General features: G+C 41.0%; 1 protein-coding gene across 1 annotated transcript; it reads left to right on the top strand.

The window, feature by feature from the left end:
* The first annotated feature begins 374 nt into the window (after positions 1-374).
* On the top strand, positions 375-14770 carry GALR1 (galanin receptor 1). The gene is given in 4 exon segments (XM_050941858.1): positions 375-1037; positions 1039-1692; positions 7640-7705; positions 13611-14770. Coding segments are annotated over 4 exon segments (1083 nt in total). The 5' UTR covers positions 375-992; the 3' UTR covers positions 13929-14770.
* The last annotated feature ends 5334 nt before the right edge of the window (positions 14771-20104 follow it).

Genomic DNA, 20104 nt, shown 5'->3' with positions numbered 1-20104 from the left:
GTCTATTTATTGACTACAGTCCCCTGTGTGTGGCAGCAGGAGCTGGCCCTCTGGAGAAGTTAGTTGTGGTTCCAGTAAAACACACACACACAATCCAGCGAAAGGTAAGTCCCCAACCAGCCTTCCAAAGCCGGGAAGGGACGCGAGCTGCGTGCGATGCAGCAGTATTAACCCTGCTTGCCTTTGATAGGAAAAGATGAGCCCTGGAGGCTGGGGCTCAGCAGTGCATGGGCTGGAACAGGAAGCGGGGGAGGGCTGAGGGGAGGTGTGAGGGTGGAGGAGAGTGAGTTCTCCTGGCTCTGGATTGGCACAGGGGTTGCTGATAGGCAGCGTATTGCCTGCGCATTTAGCCAGGCTGCTGTGGCTAGCTGGGGGCTGTGTACAGGTGCAGGCCGGCCGGGCGGCAAGTTCCCTTTCGGAAGAGGCAGCGCGCTGGAAGAACCCGGCCGGAGCCAGGTGGCTGGAGAGCGCGCGGGAGGCAGCCGGGGAGGAGCTGGCTGGAGAGGAGGTGGAGGGAGCGGGGAGGGCGCTGCGCTCTCAGGGAGAGCTGAGGTCCCCGCACACTCGCGCAGCGCCGCTCTCCGGCTCTGCCCTTTGGTGGCACAGCGCTGGGGGGCACCCAAACCCCGCAGCCGTGGCGGAACCGCGAAGGAGACGGAGCTGGGCAGCGCCGCTGTGGGCGCATTTTTCCACGCGGATCCCCCAGTAGCTCCCCTGTCAACCCCCCTCCGCAAATCCCTGAGGCGGGTGCAGCCCGGGAGCCCCCACCACGCACGAGGCGGTGAGCAGCAGAGGCGAGATGCCACCCACCCGCCAGGCACCAGAAAGTTTCGCAGCTCCGTGAGCGCGGCGGCAAACTCCCCTCCACCCCCTTCTTCTGCTGGGCGCTTGGGGCTCCCTCCGTGCGTCTCTGGGGGCGAGGTGCGGGACCAGGGCGCTGTTTGTTCTTCTTCGGCCGTCCCAGCTGTTGCTGGGGGGCAGCCGCAGCAGCCATGGAGCCCGAGACGATTGCGATCCTCTTCCTGAACCAGAGCGAAGGGCCCCCCCTGGGGGGAATTCAACCTCTCGGGGCTCTCGGAGGAGGAGCAGGACCCCAAGCCCCTCTTCGGCATCGGCATCGAGAACTTCCTCACCCTGATCATTTTCGGCGTGATCTTCGCCTTGGGGGTGCTGGGCAACTCGCTGGTGATCACGGTGCTGGCCAGGAGCAAGCCGGGCAAGCCCCGCAGCACCACCAACATCTTCATCCTCAACCTGAGCATCGCCGACCTGGCCTACCTGCTCTTCTGCATCCCCTTCCAGGCCACGGTCTACGTGCTGCCCACCTGGGTGCTGGGCGCCGTCATCTGCAAGTTCATCCACTACTTCTTCACCGTCTCCATGCTAGTCAGCATCTTCACCCTCTCCGCCATGTCGGTGGACCGCTACCTGGCCATCGTGCACTCCCGCCGCGCCTCCGTCCTGCGGGTTTCCCGCAACGCGCTGCTGGGCGTGGGGCTCATCTGGGCGCTCTCCATCGCCATGGCCTCGCCCGTCGCGCACCACCAGCGCCTCTTCCACCGGGACGCCAGCAACCAGACCTTCTGCTGGGAGCAGTGGCCCAACCTCCAGCACAAGAAGGTCTACGTGGTCTGCACCTTCGTCTTCGGCTACCTGCTGCCGCTGCTGCTCATCTCCTTCTGCTACGCCAAGGTGGGTGCGAGGGGAGGATGTCGGGGGTGCAGGGGATGGGTGTACGGGGTGCAGCTACAAAGGCTATAGCTATAGGGGTGTAGGGGTGGTAGTTTCAGGGGCGTAGGTATAGGGCTAGTGAGAGTTTGGGGGTACAGTTACAGAGGTGGGGTTTAGCTGTAGGGTGTAGCTATAGGGTGTGTGTATGGGGTAGTTACAGGGATGGGATGCCGGTATCAAGTGTGTATGTGTGTACGGGGTATAGTTACAGGGGTGGGTGTAGCTATAGACGTAAAGGTACAACGATGAGTGTGTAGAGGAAGGGGTAGAGACATAGCTATAGGATAAGGCAGGGTATAGTGTGTTAGTATTTGCAAAAGTGCGGGTAGATGGGTGGGCTACATGGTTTGTGTGTGGGTGGAGTAGCAGGGCGCTAGGGTTTGAGGGTTAGTTGTGGGGTGCGTGCACGGGAAGAGGGTACAGAGGTAAGGACATGGGAGGAGTTGAAGTTTCGGTGAGTGAAAGGGAGTGAGGGTAGAATCGAGTGTGGATGGAGTTACACGGGTGGATGTATAGGCTAGGAATGTCCAGTTGTAAGGTGTTTCGGGGAACGTCACACCTGTGTGGGTCCGAGGGTGCGGCAGTAAATGGGGGAGGAGGTATAGTATAGGCGGTTGTGGGCATATTCTCTGGTAGGCTTCATTTTTTTTAGAAAAAACTTCTTTTTAAAATCTCCATTTCAGCTGCGATAAACACTTTCTGTGTTTTCCCGTAGTTCTGGGTGATGAGCTCCGAACTGGGCAAAGTGCAACAGTGTGCAAAGTTGTTAACATACAGAAAAATCAAATTGCAACGATTTAAAACATACTGCACTTAAACAAAACCCAGCCACATTATTACTGGGGTCCTGATTTGTAGAATGCCTGTTCTACCACTTATTTCTTAACCTCCAGTTAAAAGACACTAACTAAGAGCAACAGGCACTCTGCTTGCTCGTTAGGGATTCTCATCCTGCATCAGCTGAAGTTAATGGGAGCTTTGCCGCTGACTTTAGGATCACGCCTTTTACTGCCAGAAAGCAATCACTTGATGCTAAGCAAGTTTCTGATGAAAGGGGCTTAACTGTGACACACTTACTCTCCCCTCGTCTCCGCTCAGGCAATTATCAATTTTCTGTACCAGTGTTTTCTGCAACTTTGAAGGAAGCACCAATTTAGATTGCTGTTCTCCAGAATCTAGAACAGGTTGAATACAGCCCTACTGGACAATTCTTTAACTGAGATCTTGCAAGCCTTTACTCGCTTCCTTAGTTCTTACTCACTACAGTAAATTGCATTGAAGTTAATAGTTCTGCTTATGTGAGTAAAGTCTGCTCTCTTGCTGAGGAATCAGTTCCTCCAAAGCAAATATGTTTTTGAGGGGGTTGTAGTGTATAATTTATATAGTTTGTGTATAAATTCATTAATTGTGATGTGGAAAAAAGGGCTGATAGAGGGAAAACATGCATTTTAAAAAAACTTTGTTCTTAGAAATGTTGAAATATGATTGTATTCAAAATTATGGGGCAAAAACAACAGTTAAAATGACAGAGGTGTCAAACTGCCAAAAAGGCAAAAAATTAAAATTAGTATCAGCCCTTAAAGGTTTAGTTCTCTCTTCTCTGTGTGGTGGGTGGATTTCTCATTGTCTGTAATAGGAGTTATTGTGTGGACTGAGGGGGAAGTAACCAATACTATAGATTTGATCATCTCCATATTTAAATAAAGACATTAACAGATATTGAGAAAGTATTAATGGATATGCTCAGAGGATGCCTTTTTTTAAACATTATTTTTAATTAATAATTTTATAGCCAAAAGAGCCTCATTCGCAATATTGAGTAACAGCCTCTAAACCCTTGTTTTTTACATGAAAGAAGTTTTGTAAGTTAAACAAGTGTGAATGTTTTTTAAAATTATAAAATTTTACATATGGAATTTAAAAACAAAATTAAAAGGGTTTGTTTTGTTAACAGACTTTGCTGTAATATTAACGTTAATATAAACACACCATTTTGATTACAAAAATAACTATTTACTATAAATATTAATATAAATAATGTGATTTAAAAAAAAATCTTCAAATCTGAGTTCCTGAATGTCAAGTTTATGCCCAGAGCAAATCTTTTACAGTCAAGTTAAAATGGCCTGAAATAGGGCCAAATAAATGTATGTTTAATTAATATTAAAATGTTGTCACAGCCAGAAAATCAAGGCAATTCAAAGTTGCAGCTGAAACCTCATTCTTAATTCACTACCAAGCTGTCCTTGCTTTGGTTAAGATTTGAAGAGCTCTGAGATGACAGGCCTAATCCTGCTCCTGCTGAAGTCAACACTCATTTGTGACAGTGAGAACTGAATAAACTCAGCCCTTTGCAGGAGGCACTTGGAATCTGTCTGCAATATAAGGGCTCACTCCTACTGTCATATAAGTCATTGACAAAACTCCACCCATGGTATTTTGGCACATCCAGGGGAGCAGGGGGTGGGGTAGGTTAAGACTGGAATGGAAATAAATCAACTACAGAATTTCAGCCTTAAATTTGTCAATGCCATTGCTGCAATAGTATATGTCCAGCAAAGGAGTTGTCATGAAGCTCCATTCAGCAAGTTACCGTAGAATTCTATTGGAATAAACAACCAGAACATCTTGGCTTCCCAATACACACAGTGTGAAAGGAAAGTTACTGTGTACTATAACAGGTACATCAATGGCAACATTTAGTTATAGAGCATATTACTAGGTCAGATCCTCAGCTGGTAGAAATCAATGAAGCTATATGAGTTTATATGGAGCTACACTGAATTACGCCAGCTGAGGATCTGTGAAATAAAGATAAGGAAGCTTCAGTCTTCTCATAATATAGTTTAAGACAAAGGGAATGCAGTTCTCTATTTGAATATATGGCATTTTCAGGACTGTTGTAAGGCAAGTGCTTGTTTTTAATGCAAATTGTAATTTCCTTCATTTTTTATATTTTTAAATGGTAGGCTAGCTGTATTCCCTCTCTCTTAAATTACATTATCAGAGAATTCACATCCTACTGGGAAGTACTAGCAGAAGAACAGCTCTTGCTGAGAGACAACAACATCATTACAAATTACCGAAAAAATACTGGAACATGATGAGTATTTCTAAAATCTATCCTCCTGCAGTGCAGAGAAAACCAGAGCTGGCATTCACATGTAATGAGATGTATAAGCAGTGATTAACTATTTAGTAGTTCAGTAGTGAGTATTAAGTTAAGTGCATATTATTTGATGGATAGCTTGAAATGGCTCTTCAGTAAGTGTGGTTTGTCATAAGATTGCATGTTTCTTTTATTATTTACATGTCATCTTATTGTACATACTATTATAAGGTTACTATAAGATTACACGTTAAACAGTGCCAATTAAGGCCCAATGGCTCAAGCCTGCAAAGTGCCAAAGCTCATTTTGGGAAGTACTGAGCATCTTCAGTTCCCATTTACAAAGGAAGTCAAAAGTGACTAGTGATTTTGGGTGACTCAGTTTTTGGGTGCCCAAGCTGAAAAAGCTTAAAGCTATCCTCTGAAAACCAGGCCTCTTTCTGGGTGCCATGATTTTTGGGTGCCCAACATGAAACTGAGGTAACTACAATATTAGTCACTTTTGAAAATCTTGGTCATTGGCTTTGATGGGACTACTCATCTGGCAGGATATGACCCTAAATGTTTATTGTCCATTTATCCATTTTGAATATTAATAACTGCTCTATTTTTTACTTTTGCCTTTAGAAATACTAAGAGAAACTTGACTCCATTATGTACTAATATCCTGAACATTCTGAGCTGTGGACTGAAATCTTGTATCCCAAGTTTCAGCAGGAAGATGTTAATGGAAGAGGTAGAACCCAGACCCATCCATAAAAATAAAAACAAATAAAATCTATAATAGTAGTGATACAATACTAAGTAGAATGGAATGAAAGGCTCTGCTGTAGTAATTGGAGTTGATCCCATTATCATAACTGTGGCACTGCTGACAATGATATTTTAATGTAAATAAGATTTATATGACAAATCGTGGTTCAGAATGCAATGTTTGCATATATCAACATACAGGTCATTATTATTAGACAATTACCTTGTGTAATCTACTCGGGGGCATTATTTTAAATGGATCTTTCCAGGAGCTGCTACTAATGAAAGTGTAACCAATGAAATGGCTGTAAGTAGCAAGAAATCAAATATGCTTTAAAACTGCGCAGTGTTTATGCTTGTATGTTGTTTGATGGAAATATATATGCCAAAAGCAGCAGGGTTGCTTAAACCATGCTTTCTCGCTCTCTCCTCCAATATGATTTCAGGAGGAGAGGGGGGAAGAGAGAGAGAGAGAGAGAGAGAAAAAGGGAAGAGCCTGTTCCAGCATAAAGGAGACACATACATGGGTTACATTCCAGCAATTTGTATTGTGCACTTTTTTTTGGTAAAACAGTCAGTGATGGCTTTAAGACTCTTCTACCGCCATGGTCATAAAAGACCTGCAAAACCATGGGTTAATTAGGAGAATTTATTCCCCTTTCTTCTTTCCTGAGAGCAAAATATGATCTGAAAAAACAGATACATGAAAGCTGGGAGCTTTAAAAGTTTAACATCAGGAATTGTTATTCCAGATTTGAGGTCTTTTGACATATACATTCTTGTTAGAAAAGAGTATGGAGTACATTTTCAGCTAAGTGAGTGGGGATTTAGTTGTGTGAGTCAGCTATCTTCTCCAGTCTGTATGATTAATAGTGGATCAGATCTGTGATCCATCTTATCTAATAGCCTGTCTCTGAAAGTGACCAGAACCAGGTGGTACAGAGTAAGGGGCAAAAGACACCATGATAGGTAGATATGGGATAATCTGTCCCCAGTGAAGTCTCTTTCTAACCTCTAAATTGAGATTGGTTTATAAACCCTGAAGCATGTGGTTTTCTATCCCTTCTAAAACTCTGTAAAAGTATGTACTGTTATGACTTGGGATAGTCTTGTTATCCATATAAATGCCCAATCCCTCCTTTTGATTTTGCTAAATTCTTGGTCTTCATGACATTCGGTGGCAATGAGTTCCATAGTCTAATTGCGTATTTGAATTTGCCACCTTTCCATTTTATTGAATGTTTCTTTTTCTGTATTATACAGTCTACTTCTCCATAAACATTTGCACGGCAATTTATTTTTCTTCAGATCCCCGCCTACCAATACTCTTAATTTCAGAGTGAATGATGGTTGCAGCCATAATATGTTCCTGCTATACTATCCAAAAATCTTGTGCGCAGACTATCAAGAACCTGTTACAATTTCGAAGCTGCTCTTCAATGACAAATCAATTCTGTTGCCAGAATAAAAAACTGACCTACTATAGTTACATGGCAAGTCTTGCATAAAGGTCATATTTCACTTGTGACATGTTTTTGTATAAATTAATTAATTAAAACATTTTTAGGTTCCTTCTTCAAAATCAGACAGCTCCAAGGGGTGATTATATTAACCAAATATCGAGCTGATGAATGCAAATTACGCAGAAGACTAAAGAAAGCTATGGTTTAAAATATACATTTTTTTTTATTTTATGTGCAGAGAAGGTCATCCTAAATTCACAAACATAGACATTCTTATGGAAGCAAAATGATTGCCTGTTACAAATTACTGTAGAACAGGTTTATGTTTATTGGCAGATTGGGTTCACTGCCATGCAAATTTCTTATGTGATGCATCTGTTTTTTATATTAGAATTAAATAACTTATGTGCTTCATATTTGTTGATTCCCAGAGGTGCAGATTAGATATTAGAGCATACACTTTTGAAATGTGTAGACTGGATACATCAACATTTGCAAGCAATATTGGACAGCATAATTTTGAAAAATATGTCCTTTAATTTTAAAAGCAATTTAATTTGCTCCTTGCATATATCTTTTTCAGGTCCTTAATCATCTGCATAAAAAGCTGAGAAACATGTCAAAGAAGTCAGAAGCATCCAAGAAGAAGGTAGATAGCATGCTTGATAAGGAAAGCAAACTTCTCAATGTAATGTTGATTGTTACCAAAGGTGTAACATAGAGATGGACTTGAATCTAAATACACCTGAACATTGAGGGTTTAAAATCCAAACCTCAAACCAGATTTGAATTTTTCATTTGGCCCCTAGTATCTACAATGAGCTAAGCCACTATTCTAGATCTTTATCCCTTGAACTTTTGAGGATGTGAAAACCAGAGCCAATCCCTGTGACTCAGACGTATTTCTAGTATAAAAGTACTTTTCAGTTCTCCTGTTTGTTTTCCCTTTCTTGTGAATTTTTTCTGATAATGTAATTTTTGATGTAATACAAAGAATTTCTGGTTTTTAAGATAAAACTTCTAAATAAGGTTTATTGTACTTCCTGATCCTCTTTTAAAACTTTGCCATCCATGAAAACTGTTCTTATTCTTTGCTGTTCAGGGCTTAAATTAAACACCCACTACTAAGACTGCAAATAGGATTTGGAAAAGATCTTTAAATCACAAAGCTAATATTGTTCTTTAGGACTGTATAAAAGGGTCTGAATTATAGTGAATTTATCTGGTAATACAGCACACTTTTATTAATATCAGCAGAGTTTTACTGATTTGCACCAGCTGAGGACCTGGCTCATTATTTGCAAATATTTCAAAATTTTGCAAAAATTTCTTTGCTCTGTCTTGCCCTTCCTATCCTCTACTACTGCCCCTAGAAACAGACTTGGGAGAGGTGTCCTCTTGGTGTCTGGTCCCTTTCACAAACGTTTTATTTTTTAAACAGAGGGACTGATCCTCAGCTGTGAAAATTGTCAGATACAGTGACATACTCTATGACAGTGGTTCTCAAAGTGTGGGTTGGGACCCCAAAGTGGGTCACAATCCAATTTTAAAGGGCTCACCAGGGCTGGCTTAGACTTGCTGGAGCCCAGGGCCAAAGCCCGAGCCTCACCGCCTGGGGCTGAAACCAAAGCCCAAGAGCTTGAGCCCTGGGCAGCGGGGCTCAGGTTACAGGTCCCCTTCCTAGGGCTGAAGCCCATGGGCTTTGGCCCCTCCACCCAGGCAGCAGTGCTTGGGCGGGCTCAGACTTTGCCCCCCTCTTGGGGTTGTGCAGTAATTTTTGTTGTCAGAGGGGGTCATGGTGCAATGAAGTATGAGAACCCCTTCTCTACAACAATTTACACCAGTTGAGGATCTGACCCAGAGACTATAGGTTGCCTGAATCCTGTTCACTACCTACTCTAGAATCAAACACATGGGTTATTTCACACTAGTTGCTAAATTTATCCGTAACATAATCCCACTGTAGCCAGTGTAGTTACACAAGAGATGGATCTGGCTTGAGGCTTGAAGGAACTCATTTAGGGCACAATGGGAGAGTGTGTGCAGGGGTACGACAAGTCTAGGATAGAGTGCTGTGGAGTATGGCTGGTGGGAAGATCACTAAATAGAATAATAGAAGTGTAGGACTGGAAGGGACCTCAGCAGGTCATCTAGTCCAATTCCCTGCACTCAAGGCAGGACTAAGCAATAACTAGACTACTGGTTTTCAACTTGTGGTCTGTGGACCCCTGGCAGTCTGCACACTAGGTCTAAGGGATCTGCGAAAGGTGGTCATTACCGTAGAACGGTAGTTTTCAACATGTGGGCTACAGACCTGTGGGGAGGTCAGTAGACTATGTCTAAGGTTTCAAAAGGGGTCTACCATTAATCATTTTTTAGGAATCCACAAATGAAAAAAGGTTGAAAACCACAGAACTAGACCATAATCTGTTCTTAAAAACCTCCAGTGATGGAGATTCTACAACCTTCCTAAACACTTTGTTCCAGTGTTTAACTATCCTGACAGGAAGTTTTTCCTAATGTTCATCTAAACATTCCTTACTACAATTTAAGCCCATTGCTTCTTGTCCTTTACTCAGAGGTTAAGGAGAACCATTTTTCACCCTCCTCTTTGTAATAACCTTTTAGGAAGACTTGTTATGTTCCCCATCAATCTTCTCTTCTCCAGACTAACAAACCCAATTTTTTTCATTCTTCCTTCATAGGTCAAATTTTTTTAGACCTTTAATCATTTTGTTTGCTTTCCTCTGGACTTTCTCTGGTTTGTCCACATCTTTCCTGAAGTCTGGTGTCCATAATTGGATACAGTACTCCAGTTGAGGTCTTATCAGCGTGAAGTAGAGTGGAAAAATTACTTCTTGTGTTTTGCTTACAACACTCCTACTGGGGTTTGCTTTTTTTGCAGCAGTGTTACACTATTGACTCATATGTACCTTGTGATCCACTGTAAACCCCAGATCCCTTTCCACAGTACTCCTTTCTAGGCAGTCATTTCCCATTTTGTATGTGTGCAATTGATTGTTCCTTCCTAAATGGAGTACTTCGCATCTGTCCTTATTGAATGTCATTCTGTTTACTTGAGACCAGTTTTCCAGTTTGTCTTGATCACTTTGAATTTTAATCCTATTCTCTAAAGTATTTGCAATCCCTCCCATCTTGGTATAATCTGAAAACTTTATAAGTGTACTCTGTATGCCATTCTCTAAATCCATTTGAGAAAATATTGAACGGAACTGGACCCAAGACCTATCCCTGCAGGACTGCACTCGATAGTCCCTTCCACGTTGGCTGTGACTCATTTATAACTACCCTCTGGGAACCAATTATGCACCCACTTTATAGTAGTATCAGAGAGGTAGCCATGTTAGTCTGGATCTGTAAAAGCAGCAAGGAATCCTGTGGCACCTTATAGACTAACAGACATTTACAGATTACGTTTACGTTTACCAGATGCATCTGACGAAGTGGGTATTCACCCACGAAAGCTCATGCTCCAAAACGTCTGTTAGTCTATAAGGTGCCACAGGATTCTTTGCTACTTTATAGTAGCTCCTTCTAGGCTGTATTTCCCTAGTTGGTTTATGAGGTGTCATGTAAGGCTTTTGATAATGTCTCATTAAAGACAAGATATACCACATCAACTGCTTCTCCCTATCCACAAGGCTTGTTACCCTGTCAAAGAAAGTGATTAGGTTGGTTATATGTGATTTGGCCTTGACAAATTCATGCTGGTTGTTACTTAACACTTTATTATTTTCTAGGTGTTTACAGACTGATTTCTTGATAATTTGCTGTATTATATTACTGGTCTGTAATTCCCTAGGATGTCCTTATTCCTCTTTTTTATAGATTGGCATTATATTTTCCCTCTTCAAGTCCTCTGGAATCTCTCCTGTCTTCCTTGAGGTTTTCAAAGATAATCGCCAATTACTCAGATATCTCCTACGTCAGCTCCTTGAGTATTCTAGGATGTATTTCATCAGGAGTTGCCAACTTGAAGCCATCTAACTTGTATAAGTAAATTTTAACTTGTTTTTCCCTATTTTAGCATCAGAATCTACCTCATTTTCAAAGGCATTCACTATGTCAGATTTCTGATTGCTACTAACCTTTTTGGTGAAAACTAAAACAAAAAAAGGCATTTACTACTTTTGCCATTTCCACATTTTCTATTGTTGTCTTTCCCCCCGCATTGGGTAATGGGCCTTCCCTGTCCTTGGTCTTCCTTTTGCTTCTAAGGTATTTGTAGAATGTTTTCTTGTTACCCTCCATGTCTCTAATAAGTTAATCTCATTTTCTCAGTTTGTCCCTACATGGTTGTGTTTTTTTTAATAGTCATCCTTCATAATTTGACCCTGTTTCCACTTTTTATAGGACTCTTTTTTGAGTTTCAGATCACTGAAGATCTTATGTTTCTTCTGATTTCCCCCCAGCTACTCCATCATCACTTGTGGATGTGAAAGAGTTTTCCTTTTGACATGGGAAGGTTCATCTTTAGCAGAACATCTGCTCTGTTGATTAGGTGACCCTGATGTGGAATCTAGTGAATGGTTTCCTGGAGCTTTTGTATCTCCAAAGGCAATGGATATTATTAGATGGATTGGGCCCATTGAAATAAGAATATAGGTGTGAATGATTGTGTTAGTGAGGTTAAGAGTGAAGATGACTGAATGGCATTGAAGTTCTACTGTTGCTCAGGGAAGCTACTTAGAGGCAGAGCTGGATACATTTTCTGTATCAGCCAAATGCTGTTTGCAGCTAAAGGGAATTAAATCTAATGCTAACGTTTCTCTTGAGTGAGAACTAATTAGCACAGTCTCCGATGCAGAAAATTTTTATCCATTGTCACTGAAATGGGAATGATTTTCATGAGCAGTCCAACCTTCTCTTAAGGAGATGAGATTGATTTCTTACCAGCCTGAGCTAAAAATCTATTGTTCAGAGTAAGTGGCTGCCCCAGTCATTACAGGTAAATAGAACCCAAATTCAAGAACCTAGTAAAATGTCTAGGCCTCATGTACACTTATGTGTACCGTTTCATGTTTCCGTGTTATAACATAGTTTAGTGTTGCTTGAGTAGATGGGACTAGGCTCTATGCCCAGGGATATAAGATAGCTCTGTAACATGATTTGACTACACAGGCAAGATCAAATCATGTTGTAAAAGTGACAAGACCCTATTTATGTAATAACAGTGAATGACACATTTGGTAGTTAAGATGGAGCTTACATCTCTCAGCGATGAACTAATTGAAAGAAGTAATAGCTGGAAACGTAATAGGTGTTAATTTATTGAACAATTGCAAAACAATAAGTATTTTCCTAAGGAAGTAACTGAAACTTAAAGAAAGCCCTGACAATGATTTTTCAAAGACATGGTTGCATTCCATTGTCCTAGAAGCCTAACATTTCTCTATTTATATCCTAGTACTCCCCATTGACAGAGTCTATCATTGGAGATGGATAGCATCTCTTTATGAAAATAAGGACAATGAAATCAGGTAGCAGCAGTGGGTCTAGTCTGTTCTGCTCAATTTGTTAGTTTTGTCTAAAATGCTGTTTTTGTTGGTGAGTTTGGGTTTCCAGGTTATGAAAAGTATATATTAGCCCCCTCCTCCCAATTCAGGTTTAATACATATGTTGTGGTCATTTTTTATTGCTGGGCACCAGGGTGTACTCCCATGATTTCCACCAACATTAATGGGATTTGTATGGCTAATGGACAGCAGGGGCGGCTCCAGGCCCCAGCAGGCCAAGCGCATGCTTGGGGTGGCATGCCACGGGGGGCGCTTTGCTGGTCGCCGGGAGGGCGGCAGGCGGCTCCAGTGGACCTCCCGCAGGTGTGCCTGTGGAGGTTCCTCTGGTCCCGCGGCTTTGGTGGAGCATCCGCAGGCAAGCCTGCGGGAGGTCCACCGGAGCCGCGGGACCAGCGACCGGCAGAGTGCCCCCGCGGAGTGCCGCCGTGCTTGAGACGGCAAAATGGCTAGAGCCGCCCCTGATGGACAGATTTGCAAAAGACCTCTAGTCCCCGTTTAGGCACTTAAATTAAGTGGCCAGTTGGATGCTGAGCACTTTTGAAAATGTGGCAACTGAATTTAGGTGGAGGTCTTCTGAAAATCTGGCCCTAAATCTTTCACAGAAAACATAGCCTATTAGATTTAAAGTGATGGCATTTCCCAAGGGCTTACATCACCACTGCATTACACCCGTTTTGTGTCAGTGGAACTCCATTGCAACTCCGTGGAGTTCCACTGACATAAAATTGAACTAAAAAAGTAGTTAATCAGAGCCTTAATCTTTACATACGGCTCCCTGCCATTTGAATTCACACAGTCCATGCAATGGAAACCTCGTGTTTATCAAGTGAAGTTTGAGGGCCTATGTTCTTCTTGACCTAATCCAATGATATGAAATAAAATACATATGGCTGATAAACTGAAATAGTTTGCAAATACTTAGAAGTGTGTTTTTTCCCTAATGGTTTTGAAGTACGTTGTTGAAACTGTTTGCTCAAGTGTTAATAAATCATCCATGTTTCTCTTTTCCTGCCTTAGACAGCCCAGACTGTGCTGGTGGTGGTGGTGGTTTTTGGCATATCTTGGCTGCCACATCATGTGATCCACCTCTGGGCTGAATTTGGAGTTTTCCCACTGACTCAAGCTTCATTTCTCTTCAGAGTAACAGCGCACTGCCTGGCTTACAGCAATTCTTCTGTAAATCCTATTATATACGCATTCCTCTCTGAAAATTTTAGGAAGGCCTACAAACAAGTCTTCAAATGCCAGATAAGTAATGAATCGCCTCTGAATGATGTTAAAGAAAGTAAAAGTCGGATAGATACAGCACCGTCTACCAATTGTACTCATGTGTGAGCAACAATTTAAAAAAAAATCCCGTCATGTTGAGTTTTCATATGTGTGGACTAGACTCTAGAAAAAGCACAGTGAGCTCCTAAAAAGAGCTGCAGCTTCAGCTTCAGCTTGATAATTGTAAGAATTAAAAAATTCAGTTTCCTTACATTTACCAGATAACTGTGGCCATTCTTAATATTCGACATCTTTGTCTAGCATGGTTCAAATGAAGATCTGTCCTTTGAAAGATGTTCCAGAAAAAGTGGGTAATGGTATGTCAGTACTAGCCCTCTTATTAATTTAGTAGGAAAGCTAATAACTTGCTATTTATAAATATTGACATACAGCATATTCCAATTGCACCTATAACACAAATATGGTAACATAGAATGCAATTGTACAATTCCTAATCCAGTTCTATAAGATCAAACTTAATTTCTCCCCCCCCACAATTTATAGAATAATCTCTCACCTCAAAGAAAGGTAATTAATGGTGCAGTACTATGATTTCAAGAGAAATGGTTAGATTTCAAAGATAATTTAAACTTCAGTCATCTCTTCAGGTTGGTTCTGACAATGGTTTTGTTCGTTTGTTTTTAAGCAAATATTGAACAGAAATAATTTCCATATGCTGAAGTAATTACTTAGAGAAGAAATGCTAAACTAACTATATAATTTACACCATGTTATTGAGGTACTGAGGTTGTACTCTGTCTGCCTAGCCTGGCTGCATATACAAAACAATGGTTACGCCTTTAAAATTTTGCTTAAGGCACTCACATAACTGTGGCATAACATAGATTGATGTAGTCAAATTGGGAAGGGTTTGTTTCAGGTCTCTGTGTGTGTGTGTGTGTATATATATATATGCCATTTCTAGTTATTGATATATATCTAAATATATTTCAGCTTAAACATTAAGTTATGGATATGTTCATACGTACACACACACACTGCTATTTTTTGAAGGAAGCTTTAAATGGGGGTTGAAATTGTTGCCATTAGCATTCCAACAGTACTATTAGAGTCTTAATATCAGACAGCTTAATAGTTTTCAGTTGGAAAAAAATACAGTTAGTATTTTTAAAACAAAGTAAGTGGTCCAATCCTGTAGACATTTTACTAACGAGTAGTTCCACTGACTTTGTTCCAGATTCTCAGCTAGTGAAAAGAGGTGTACCTCCATTGTCTTTGATACAGCTACATCAATATAAACCAGCTGATATTCTGACCTTCTAAGTTTAAATTTGATTCAGCCCCCACTGAAGTCAATGAGAGTATTTCCATTGACGTTAGTAGGAGTTGAGTTGGATCCATATTACGTGCATGAGATTTTACATTTTTCTCCAGTTAATGCTGTGCCACATTCCTCTTCCTCCTGAGACTTAATGTTTACAACAGGGCACGTGTAAGTATCTTTTTGTGCTTAGTAGAAGATGGTTGTGACAAAGTCAGTGAAATTCCAAGCTAGAGAGAAATTTACTATGGCTTAATTCACACAAAAATGTCTGCATTTACACACCAATTCATGCACTTAGACACAGTAGAGAAAACATCTCAGAAAATAGTACTGCATATATAGAACTATTGTTTGTTTGTTCACTTTTTCCTCCTTTATGTGAATGGCTTACTCTGTAACATATCTCTGAGTACACATGAAATGGCATAGAGCTATTTTACCACATGCAAAGTACATTATCAGAGTCAAATTAATAATAGGTAGCAGGTTTAAAAAGGACTAGGTAAATTTATAGAGGATAGGTCCATCCATGGCTATTAGCCAGGATGGGCAGGGATGGTATCCCTAGCCTCTGTTTGCCAGAAGCTGGGAATGGGCGACAAGGAATGGATCACTTGATGATTCCTGTTCTGTTTATTTGCTCTAGGGCTGACTGGAGCCACCAGGGTCCCTTTTCAACCGGATGTTCTAGTCATAAACCAGATGCCTGGCAAGCCTAGGCCAAATTGAGGCCCTAAGTGCTTTCATCTGGGATGGATAGACATTAATGCTTTAAAAGCAGTATTAATGTGTGCTTGTATTTTGGGAAGTTGTACCCTACAGATCCTGTTTGGCTGCAGGTCTTGGGGAGTTGCACATGCACAACCAGAGACCTGAATTTAAATACCCACTGAAGTCAAAAGAAGGACACCCACGGACTTCAGTGGGCATTGGATTGGGCTAGATTCTGCCAATCTTACTTTAGATGAGTAGTACTTACTCATGTGAGTCATGTGTATTTTGTCAACAAATGGTTCCTGTTTAGGCTGTTTCACACTATCTCTAAAAAAGTTTAGAATTAAAGTGCACATTTAAAATATTCAAAACATAATTTTAATGTGATAAATTGTTTTAGTACTAGGAGTTAGCCAAGTCTGCTTTAAAATTGAATAAGGACAAGATCATGATTTCCATATTTGTCTCTATGAAGTGGATGGAAGGAGAGAAAAGTCCACTTTGTGGGCCTATATTTTATCAGTGAGAAAGCGGTTGAGGCAAAATGGCATATAGCGAGGTAAAAGCTGTGCACCTTCTCCTCCTCACGTCAGCGTGGCTCCCTCCTGCAGAATTCCAAAGTCCTCTAGAAAAAAGCTCACTCTTCCAGATGTCACATGGAAGGAAGGCTGCTGATAGTTACTAGCCAAATATTTTCAGATTATGGAATTTCTTTTTTCTCTTTTTTCTTTTAAAAAAAAATCTGAAATTTCATTAGAAAACATTGCCCTAAGAGAACTTAGATTTTTTTTAAGGTTTCTCATTCAACTTTAGATCTGCAAATTTGTGTGTATGCATTATTAAACTAGGATTTATTTACATGATCACATACTCTTTAAAGTAATACAATGCATCATAAATTGTTCTACATGTGAGGTACACATCTGTAGCATCTTGTAAAACTGTGCACTACTATGTATATGCCAAACCATAAATTGTTTATCTGAAAATCAGAAAGTAAACTAATCTTATAAAATCATACTACACAATAAATGCAACGGCACTACATTATAATAAAATCTTGCTGGCATATCAATGCCACCTACAGATTCAGCTACGTTAGCTTCATAGGCAATTGCCTCATCTCCTGAATTGCACCTGAGGAATGCAGTCCTGGTTAAGAAAGTGGATAATACATGGCTGCTGATAGACTTTTAAGTATGTATTTTAACAATTTGTCAATTAAAAGTCTAAGTCAATACAAACATACTGACCCATTGACACTGAAAAAGTATAAATATTCAAGAAAGAAATATGAGAAAGTGCTGTATCTGTTTATCTCAAGGAGGAGAAAAAAATGGAAAATTATAATGGATTATTTGAGAAATAATGTGATAAGGTAAACAGCAACTGCATTGAAATGCATATGCAAAAGAGGACAGGGTCAACCTGGTGTGGGAGTCACCCTTAATATTGCTATTTCCTGACTTTTGAGTGCTTAACTGTGCCATCTCAATATTCTCTTAATATAGGTTTTTTATTGTGGAATATATTGTGGCTTTGGTAGAGGAGTTATTTTCAACACATTAAAAGAGGTTTACTTGCTATAAACTAGCTTAGTAAAACAGCTTACTTTTTTGTCAAGATAAAACATTTGAATTAAGTGTTAAAACTCATGGTCCTGCAAATTTTGATAGTCAGACATTTTGAACTTGTGCATGTCTTTCCTAACTTTTGAAGCTTATGGCACTCGTTTTTGTAAAAGAACATTACTATCTCCAAGAGATAAGCACCAGGTGTATTGTATTTTAAAATGTTACAATAAAGAAATTTTGTTTTGAATGTATAAATTGTGTGGACAGTGGAGAAAATCTATGTACAGTGATAATGCTATGAATGTTATTATTTTAGACTGCATTATATTCATGGCTGCTGCACATTTTGGTCTATTTATATTGTGCCTAAAAATAGTTATACATTTTCAGATAAGAGCAACGAACATCTAGCTTAGAATGTTTGTTTTAGTATTGTGTATTAATTACATACACAAATTGTGAAAGAGCAGAAAATTTAATCTGTATTTGTGTCAGTGTATAGTTGATTTAAAGTACCATGCCGCTGTTCTAAATTATATCTGTATTCTGCCTTAATTTTAAATACATCTGTAGAATTAGTTTCTGCACATAATTGTAATATGTACTGAAATATTAAAACAGTTTTAGTGTGTTTGTATAACAATCTAACAGCCCAAAGGAACTACGGGGGATTAACCTTCAGTGCTGCACGAATTATCGGATGGAGTCCCATAGTTAAACACCCTCATATCAGAATGCAAATGCCTTTATTGAAGTTTCGTTGTGCCATTTTAGTGAATTTTTAAAAGCCTTTGAAATTTAAATATTTTAAATGCAGCAGGTTTCCTTTCCCTTAGACTGGTGTAAATAGAGAATAGCTACTGAAGTCAAGGGAGCAATACCAATAGAAAACTGCTGTAATGTTAGAATTGAGCCCCACAGGTTTGTGCATTACTCATGAATTACACCCCCAGGGCCAGATTCTGGTGTCACTTACCTTATGACTAGTTTACAAACACAGTTGTACCACAATAACCAAATGCGTGAATCATAGCTTATTTAGTTATTTCAGTGCAAGTCTATGTGTGGCTCCTCTTATTTTGGAATAATAATGACTTAAGCTTGGTAATGGCCTTATGAGGTAACTCATTAAATTTAATTGGGGCAGGTTTGTGTGTAGACTACTCCTGGGAGAATTCTGTGCCAAAATTAAAAATTATGCATACAGTATTTTAAAATTCTGCATACTTTGTTTGTCAAAATAACACAATGCCAGTTTCAACTATTTTGGGAATTTATTTCAAAATACCAGTCAGCAAATATGTGTATAATAATACAGACAACAAAAAAGATTCAGAAAATGTTTTTTGATAAGGAGATTCCTTATTAGGCATATTAATACAGAACTTTTGAGTAATAATTCATTTAAACTACAATACAGAAATGAATTTCCCATACCCCTCAGAAGCCGTGCAAAGGCTTAGGGAAGTCAGGGGCAATGGAGGAGCTGAGGGAGAGGGAAGTAATTGCTAGGAAGGAGCCTGTGAGTGAATCTAGAGGGCTGTTGGATGTGGGTGAGAGAAGCATGGAATGGTTTTTTTTGGGGTGGTGGTGGAGGGATTGTTAGGGAGTTGGGGAGCCTCCCCCATGCAATGCCAGGCTGACCCCTAGTCTCCTCCATTCAGTCAGGCACATCTGCCCCTGTCTCCATGTGTCCCCGTGCCCCCACTCAGCCGTCCTCCTCCCCCTGTCACCATGAGGCCCTGCATCCCTCTCCCCATTCCCATATGTTCCTGTAGCCATATGTGTCACTGCACCCCCTCCTGTCCCTGTGTGTCCCTGAACCCCCACTCAGTCACCCCCCTTCCTCCATCCCAATGTGTCTCTGTACCCCATTCAAACACCCCTCTTCCCTCTTTCCCATATGTCCCTGTACCCCCGCTCTGCCACCCCTACTCCCGTTCAGCCCTGGCTCAATGCCGTAACCTCACTTGCATGTGTGTCCCTGTCCTAGTCTGTCCCCCCACTAGCTCTTCTGAACCCAGGTCTATGTGACCCCCCCCCGTAGCCCCATGTGCCCAGCTCTGTCCATCCCTCCTATATCCTGTGTCTCCTCACTTGGCCCCGCAAGCAGGATACTGCTTTGGCCCATGAACCTGCTGCCCTGGTGGGCAAAAGGTATAACTGAAGCTGCAGAGAAAAAATCTGCACATGTGCAGTGGCACAGAATTCTCCAGGAGTAGTAGACCAGCTGTTAGGATAAATCAGGGGTAACTTTGCTGCAATCAAAGGCATTATACCAGCATAAAACTAGAAGGAGATCAGAATAAAGCCCTTTGGGTCTTCTTTCCAAATGAAAGCCCAGGATCTGCTGCAAAATAATGCATATGCACAAGTGACAACATGGATAATTGTGATTGTGCTTTTAAACTGGGAAAATTTACATACTCCCACACACCATAAGTACTTAGGTAGCCACTTACATGTGAATTTACTTGATGTGTGCACAAATATAGGTGCACATTGCTGTTCACATTTTTTGAACATAGACTTTGGTTATAGACAACCTCTGGCTGGGATGATTTAATTGGGGTTGGTCCTGCTTTGAGCAGGGGGTAGGACTAGATGACTTCCTGAGGTCTCTTCCAACCCTAATATTCTATGATTCTATTTCTCTATTTTTAAAAAAT

Source organism: Gopherus flavomarginatus, chromosome 2 (assembly GCF_025201925.1).
Source record: "Gopherus flavomarginatus isolate rGopFla2 chromosome 2, rGopFla2.mat.asm, whole genome shotgun sequence".
Classification (NCBI taxonomy): Eukaryota; Metazoa; Chordata; order Testudines; family Testudinidae; genus Gopherus; species Gopherus flavomarginatus.
The sequence above is the reverse complement of the archived record's forward strand: the minus strand, read 5'-3'. Positions and strand labels throughout refer to the sequence as shown.